The following is an 8,587-nucleotide window of genomic DNA, read 5'->3' on the forward strand; positions in this document are numbered from 1 at the left end:
GGAAGCCACTAAAGAAGAGACCGCTTGTCTCGTCCTCTTATAAATCATGTTTTCTCCACAGATTCAAACTTTGAAAACCTGTAGAAAACTCGTCGCTATTTTTTAAACGTGTAAATAAAAGCCGTGTCCAGCAGAGGGCGCTGTTTCAGCTCTTCAGAAACATTCTAAAAACGCTCCACCATAGGCATGTATGGGTAAACACATAGACGTACGTAGGTAGACGCCTCAGTGGACAGCCTGGTCGCCATCTTGGATGAGAACACGCTTCGTCTCCAGAGTATTCACTTCTATTAAAGAAGGAGGCTGTTTTGCAAATTTAACAATCGTTCTGACTTCAAAAAGAACATGGTTGATTTATTATACCTGTTAAAAAATTCCATTCATGGTTTGGTGACTTTATAATGGTGAAAAAAAGATATAGAAAGAAAAATTAGCAGAAGATGTAAAATATAAAAAACTACAATGTTACCAGCCATATATTCTTACCATATTTTGGAAATTGAAATTTTATTCAATGATTAAACAAAAGGGGATTAAAGTGAACTTTGTTAACTTTTGCCAAAGGAAACTTGAATAATATGGATTTCCTTGAATAGAAGTGAATGGCTCAGACTAATTACATTGTTTGCAGTGTTTCTGTGTTAACAGACGTGGTTTTCAAAAAGTTGCAGTGTAAACGCACATGTTTTCTCAAACATAAACCAAATTGATGAGTTTTCACTTGAAACACTGTTTTGTGAATGAGGCCTAAAAGCTGATAAACGTGGATCTTCCCGCTGGGAAAGTGGTAATTTTCAGTCTTCCAGCATGAATATTTGATGTCACTGAATATAAAAGAATTTGTGTATCTGCATGAGAGGTTCAGTGACTTATCACACAAAGATCATGAATAATGAACGAAGATAAACAAAGATGCAAAGATGATGCACTTGTACTTTTTTTTAGTATTGTTTATTTAATTCATTGTAACCATTAAAAACAATTCAATACAATACACAAAGGTTTACAATACAGAACAAAAGATTCATTTGGGACATAAATGTTGGTTGTGTTTTTTTTTTCAGATTTCGGTTCCTTTTAAGTTATAGTTACTTTCTCTTTTTGCAAATCTATTTTGAACCTTGATGGGTAAATCTTGTTTTTGAGCTATATACATAATATGTAGAATACTATAATCTACTATGTCATAAAAGTTTAACAATCTCCACTTGAAACGTCAGCCTGTAAAAGGGTCTGAGTCTGGGCCTGTACCCATCCAATATGGCGGACATCGGAATCTACCAGTCGTATGTTTATGGAGCGCAGAAGAAGAAGACCAGCGGGGCGAGAGAACGGTAACGGTGGCCTGACGCAGTTACTTTTCGGTCTCTCTGAATCAGCGGCTCGTACCGAGAAAGTAATGGTTATCTGCGGCGGACTTTGGATGCTGCCGACCCTTACTTCCACGCCGCTGTACAAGGTCGGGGTTCCGCGCGCAGATAGCAGGTAGTCGCGAGCCGCGTCGTTTTATTGCGCGGAGGGACGCGAGCCGGCCGCAGCGCCGCACTTCTGCTTTCCACCTCCCTCCATGCTGAGCTCCGTGTCCGTCTGCGCGCCGCCACCCCGCACCGCAGCGTTTTAAACCGGTCTAACCGAGCAGGAGCCATGGCCAGAGCCTGCGTGGACGCCTTCGTGCAGATGTGTAAATATCTCCAGGAGCCGCGGCACGTCGCCCGCTTCCAGAACGTCTGCGGCGTCAAAGGCACGTTCCCGGATAAAGCGGCGCGGCGGCCGGAATGCGAGTCGGAGCGGGAGCACGAGCGTCCCGGGCCGAGGAGGAGGCTGCAGCCGGGGGCGTTGAGCTCCGAGGCGGGGGTCGAGAACGGAGCGGCGGGGGACGCCGCCGCCGCCGCGCCGCGAGCTAACGGGACGCAGGGCGACGAGCCCGCCGGGCCCGACGCGGAGCCGGGGGACCTCACCCGGGCGAAGCCGCTCCGGAGGAACTCGCTGACCGGCGACGTGGGCCAGGAGTTCCTCATCCGCAACAAGCTGCTCTTCTACCTGTTCACCTTCGGCACCGAGCTCGGCAACGAGATGTTCTTCATCGTCTTCTTCCCCTTCCTCTTCTGGAACGTGGACGCGCTGGTCAGCCGCCGGCTCATCGTGGTCTGGGCCTGGAACCTGTTCGTTGGTCAGTCCACCAAGGACATGGTCCGCTGGTCGCGGCCCGCCTCGCCCCCCGTGGTCAAGGTGGAGGTCTTCTACAACTCCGAGTACAGCATGCCGTCCACACACGCCATGACGGGCACCGCCATCCCCTTCTGCCTCTTCATGCTCACCTACGGACGGTGGCAGGTGAGTTCAGGAGCTCGTGCAGATGTTCCACACATCTGGACCAGCTGATCATCACACTGGGGAGTAACGGAGGAATGCACTAAAAGGGAGAATATGCTGCTTTTAAGCGTCTATTTGAAGTTATTCAATGAAGTTTAATTTTATTTATTTATTAGTCATTTCAAGGGACTTTTACAGAAATGAAATCTAACTATTCCACTTTAGCAAGAGGAAATGGAGGAAAGGAAAAAAACTTTGAATAGGAAGAAACATGAATCAGACTCAGGAAGAGACGTTCTGCTGTTCAGATTGTGTGGAGGGACTCAAACCCTGGTTCTGCTCGTGGGGTGGAGATTATCATGTTATGATCTGCATTGACGTACAATAACATTTCTGTACACAGTGTGGAACTGTGTTTATACAAGCTGCAGGCTTGTTGCATTACATTCCAGGTCTCGCTCTTAAACTACCAACTGCCTTTTAAATCCTGTTTCGTTGCTTGTTGGCAGGCTGGAGAGAAAAACATCAGACTGGATGATATGGAAATATTAAACGAGAATAGATTTGAATAGAAGCGTGCAGCTGAGCAGATAGAAACCCTTTCCTGTGTGGACGTGGATTGACCGGGTGAGGGGAGACCAGACTTTCTTCTCAAGTTAAAACAAAGACTCACATTTCCACCGACTCTGTGTTTTAAGAGAGTTTAGTTGTGAGCAGTGAAGTGATAGTCAAACTCCTGAATCTTCATTTGCAGAAGTGTCCGTTAGTTTTTCCTCTATACATCAGTTGCATGCTGTCAGGGTGTAGAAATACCCATAATGCAACAGCTTTAGCTTTTGTGTGTGTGTGTGTGTGTGTGTAAAATATAAAGAGTTATTATGCCACTATTTCACCATTTGGGCTGCGTGTGGCCTCTGAACTAAAACGTTATGCTGACACACACCCCAGCACTTGTTTAATCTCGTGACAAGAAAAAAAGGTCAGCAGCTTCGATACCAAATTACTGCAGGAACTGTGGGGAAAAAACAACTGTGGCTCTGGCAGGAAGAAACACAAAACAAGGAAGTGAGCAGGGCGGTGGGGGGGGTGTTGGTCTTGTTTGTTTGGGTCGAGTTGACCGAGAGAGAGAGAGAGAGAGACCTGCAGCAGAGCTCGGAGTCGTCTGAACTGCTTGAACCTTCTTGGTGTCATCGAGGTTCATGACTTTGAATGAACCGAATCGATTTGCAGAGAAACATTAGTGGAGATAAGACGATGGGCGGAGTCACTGGGTTTTCCTCTCCTATCACCGCCAGAGAGTCCAGCTTGTTCAGGCCTCATGTCAGGTGGACACATTCCTCAGGTGGAGAGTTCAAACATTTCATGACGTGTTGGAGGCTTTTCCTCTCCCATGAGCTGCACCGGGTTTCCTTCCTAATAAGATTTCTCTGCAGCCACAAAACCAGCAAATGATGTGAAATTAAGAAAAAAACCAAAACGTACAATAACTGAAATTGCATTTATCACATTTCATCTCTACAATTTAGAAAAAACTTCAAAACAATTGTAGTAATTATTTGTTTTTTTCTCCTGGATTTTCTTGCTTTAGTCATTTAACTGTTTACAGCTGCTGTGCTTCCAGTTATAAGAGCAGTTTGACGTATAATAGCAATTTTTTCACCACTTTTTAAAACATTTCTTTGTCTTTTTAAATGATTTTTCAGTTTTCATGTTCTTTTTTCCATTATTTATTTAAATCATATTTCTGTTGTTCCTGGAGAAGAAAAAAAGTCATACTGGGGATTGTAATCATTTCAGTTTGACTGTTGTTTTATTTTTTTTTATTTAACTTTTATTTTTTTTTTTTAGCAAATTCATCTATTCTGGCCATTTTAGCTACTTTACCTTTTTTAGTTTGTTTTTTTTAAATCCTGAAGATGAGACCAGTTTTGAAAATCAGTTATAGAATTCAAATCAAATGTTTGTTCACTGATGGCGCGGTGAAGCTCCGTGGAGCTGGAGCAGCGGTCAGATCACGACCTCCACCCACAGACACTTTACTTCACCACGGACGTCCCGCCAGGCCTGGTTCAGTTCAGCGTCGTACCACTCGGGCAGATGGTAAACACTCATGGTAAACAGTGTTGCCACGGCGACGCCAGCATCTAGATAGAAGTCCCATAGAGCCAAAGTACAGACGCGCTGGAAAGTTTTTCACCCCATGACCTCCGCGGGGTTCCTCCAGCGAGAAGGGAATCGGTTTGTCCTGCAGCCTCATGTGAGCGTGTCGTCTTCCTCCTCCGCAGTACTCCTTCCTCTTCGGCTTCAGCGTGGCTCTCAGCTGGAGCGTCCTGGTGTGTGTGAGCCGGGTCTACATGGGGATGCACTCTGTTCTGGTAAGCAGCTTCAATAATCCCTGAGTTTAAATGGAAATGTGACGCGATGCCGTTTAGACCGAGACATGAAAGTGCCGCTGATTCACCTTGAACGTGTTGACATCGATTCTGTTTTATAGAACTTTCCTCTGAACCTCAGATGGTTGTAAACCATATCAATATGATATCAATACTCCTGCTGCAGGTTCAAACTGCCAACTCGACCTACTTGCCTTTGCCTGTACTCACCTCCGAATATTTTCCATTTCCTGGAGCGGAGAGATTCCTAAAGCGGTCGTCAGACCGGTTTTAAAAATCAGATGAAGTCGACTCGGCGAGGACAGAAAACAAACTCGCTGAACACTTTCTCCATCAGGATGTCGTGACTGCATGTCGTTTCAGGGAGAAACAGTCAGAGGTTCATATCTTTTAGCCGTTAGAACGATTTAGTTCAGAAGTAACTAGGAAGGTATGTGGTTTTATCTTTAATTCATATAGAACCGTGGAGGACGAACTAACCGGCCCGATACTTTACCCAGAACCGACACATCACCCACTTTTAGCAGAACCTCATTACAGCCGCGTTTAAAATGCTGCCATGGCATCATTTTCACGTTTACACACTTTTGGAACTGGATATTTGATTTTGCGAAATAGTGGGTTTGCAGAACCAATAAAGAAATTAAAGTGATTAGATAAGTTGACAGTAGCTGCTGGCAGCTGCTTCTTCTTGATATTATAATCTGCTTCTTTCACCAACTTGTAATTTATGGCTGATTGACGACCGGCTCTTTACAAAAGTGTTTTTTTAATTAATATTCCTACGTAGTTTGTGACCAGAAAGTACTACGTTTACCCGCTTGTTTTGTTAAGTCTTGCCAGACTGTTTACAAGTAAACTAAACTCAGACCATCAGAAAATGTTCCAGTTCTTCCTTGTTGTTTATCTGTGCAGGTTTGTTTACATGTTTACATCTGAGTCTGTTTGGTTTCTTTCTACAAACCAAATTGTGTTTGCTGAATAGTTTCTGCTGATTTCCAGACTGACTGTTGAATCCGGAGGGTGGGGCTGATGTTGGCTGGTCTCTGTGTTGCAGGAGGTGATCACCGGCTTCCTGTACAGCCTCCTCATCCTGGCGTTCTTCCACCCGGTCCTGGACAAGATCGACACCTTCTACATGACGGCGCCCTCGGCGCCGCTCGTCATCGTGGCGTCGCACGTGAGCCTGGGACTGGTGGCGTTCTCCCTTGACTCGTGGAGCACCTCCCGGGGCGACACGGCGCAGGCGCTGGGCACCGGGGCCGGCGCCGCCGTGGCCAGCCACGTCAACCACCGGCTGGGTCTGCTCATGGACCCGCCGCTGTCCTCGCTCCCGCTGGCGCTGCCGCACGTCACCGCCGGCCTGCTGCTGCGCTCGCTGCTGCGCTTCCTCATCGGCGTGGCCGTGCTGCTGCTCACCAGGACGGCCATGAAGTCGCTGACCATCCCCTCCCTGTGCAGACTGTTCGGGCTGCCGCCGGACGACGTGCGGCGGGCGCGGCAGCACATGAGAGTGGAGCTGCCGTACCGTTACATCGTCTACAGCGTGGTGGGTTTCAGCTGCGTCTGCTTCGTGCCTCTCCTCTTTAAGGTCTTCGGCCTCGACTGAGCGTCGCACACAAAACTGTCCCGACAACAGGAAGGGCGCGGGAACACGCCGCTTGCTCTGCGGCGAGGCAGCGGCTCCGTTTCTGCATGATAGAAGCCGACTTAAAAGATGAATCTGATGATATCGAAATCCAGTGTCAAAATGAAACAATCCAGAAAGACCAAAACCAACGATTAAAAGAAATTCTCGTCAGAGCAGCCTGGTAGCCTGGTAGCTTCAGTACGGCGTATCGGAGCAACTGCCACAGCTGCGCTGCGCGAAAAGTTTTCTTACCACTTAATTTATTTTAGCTTCCTCTCACTTACCGTAAAGTTCCTTATAGAAGAGCACCGCCCTTTTTCAAAGCTGCGGAGCGAAGAAAGAACAAACCTCACATCTTGAGAAAATAGGATATTTTGCAGCGGGTGCAAAAATGCTGAAAAGAACTGTCGATTAAACCCCACCACCCCCACCCCCAACCCCGCCTTCCCCGCCCCTGGAAGCTCGGTCCAACACCCTCGTCCCTCCGTGTCCACGGCGTGGTCGCTGCGGTCTCTTGCAGTGTCCGCCGTCGGGCATGAAGGCGGGTCGGCGATGGCGACTGGACATTTTATTCGTCGCGGCGTCTCTCAAGACTGCCGCAGCAAACCTGTCCCCCTCGTGTTCTCCGACTGCACACTAGTTCCTTCTTCGCCGATTACAAGCTTCCAAAAAGTGTTTGCAGAAATACTTCTGTGTCAACAAAGGCACATGTATTTTACTAAAAGTTTTAACCTGCGCTCACGTGTTCCCAATAGACACACACCCCGAGGCTTGCACTCGCACTGCGCGTCTACTGGGAACTATACGGTATGTAATTATGCTGCTATCAATGCTGGACAAGTATTATTTGTATGAACAATCCGGCGATATTTGATTGTATTAGGAAAACATCCTCCAAAGCTGCATATAGTAGAGGAAGGAGTGTGAAAAGGAAGATTAAAAAAAATACTAAAACAAAGAAAATGGGAATAAATAATTAACCAATAGAGACAAGATGAAAACTTAGTGTTACACAATTGGGATCTTCTCAGTTTGTTTTAATCAAGTATTGACCAGTGTTCTGAAGTACTCTGCTGGCTTTGGTCTTTTTTTGTTTCCTCAGTTTAAAGTAATTCATCCAGAATATCACCCGCCTTATCTTTTAAGTCCTGTGGTCGACACACACACGCGAGTGTTAACTGGAACTATCTATCAAACGTACTGTATAGCCCGCAGTCATCTGCTGTACATTCCCATCCTCCGTCAGAATATATAGCCGCGTAATCTGAGAGTTTCATGCATTAACAATAAACCAAAACCATGAATGACGTCCAGTCTGAAGTCACTTCTCAGCCCGGAAGCAATAATAACAGTCCTGCAGACGTTGAAGGTAGTTTGTGGTTCTCCGCCGGATTCCTTGATTTTTCTACATTACCGCAGTCAGCATTATCTCCTCTCCTTCTCTTTTGTACATTTCCTTTGTCACAAATGCTTTCTTTTGCAATTTTGGCCTAAAATTTAAGTTAATATGCTCTTTTGAAGCAGAGAATTCTGAAAACAAATATTTTTGATAAATTATTTTGTCGTGATTATCTTGAGATAAATTATTGCTTGCAAAAAAAAAAGATTATAGATATTTTATTACAATAAATTCCAGACATCTGTGAGATATTTGACCCTAGAACTCATCTGACTGTTGTAACTGTGTATTGTTTAATAACTTCCAATATTAAAGTCAGAATATTAATGCCCAAGCTCCCAGTGCCGTCATCTCTCCCATCTTTTTATGTTGTGCAGCAACTGTATTTAAAATGTGTCTGTTGAAAAAAAAATAAAAATGCTTTAAACACAATATCGCCCTCTGGTCTGTGTATTTCTGCTCCTCATCCCGCCTAAGACTTGTGGAAACAACGTAGTTCACTAACTTTTCCCATATCATTTCTGTCATTTTTACTTGATTGACTAATTTTGTTAGAATTATAAGATATTATTTTTGACTTGGTGAGATCTCTAGGAGATAAAAAGGGGTAACTCTTGTCTGGCTAGTTAGATAAGATTCATTTATTTGAAGCAGGGGTGTCAAATATAAGGCTTGTGGGCAAAAACTTCTTAGAGTTTATGTTTCCATATTTTAGATATTAAATGTTCTCATATACTAGTGGTCTTATTTTTACCCCAGCGTGTCTGTGCTTTTATCATAAAAAGGAATTTGTGCTGAAATTTCCTGAATGAAAACTGCACTATAAAAATAAAATTTCTTTTTTATTGATAA

At 45.0% G+C, this 8,587-nt stretch overlaps 1 protein-coding gene across 1 annotated transcript; it reads left to right on the plus strand.

The window, feature by feature from the left end:
• The first annotated feature begins 1,301 nt into the window (after positions 1-1,301).
• Positions 1,302-8,165, plus strand: LOC308126282 (sphingosine-1-phosphate phosphatase 1-like). The gene is made up of 3 exons (XM_080490531.1): positions 1,302-2,334; positions 4,599-4,688; positions 5,764-8,165. The coding sequence occupies exons 1-3, from the start codon at positions 1,645-1,647 to the stop codon at positions 6,313-6,315; spliced, it is 1,332 nt and encodes a 443-aa protein (XP_080346657.1). The 5' UTR covers positions 1,302-1,644; the 3' UTR covers positions 6,316-8,165.
• Positions 8,166-8,587: the final 422 nt, after the last annotated feature.

This window comes from Lipophrys pholis, assembly GCF_963383615.2.
Source record: "Lipophrys pholis genome assembly, chromosome: 21".
In the NCBI taxonomy this organism is placed as follows: Eukaryota; Metazoa; Chordata; class Actinopteri; order Blenniiformes; family Blenniidae; genus Lipophrys; species Lipophrys pholis.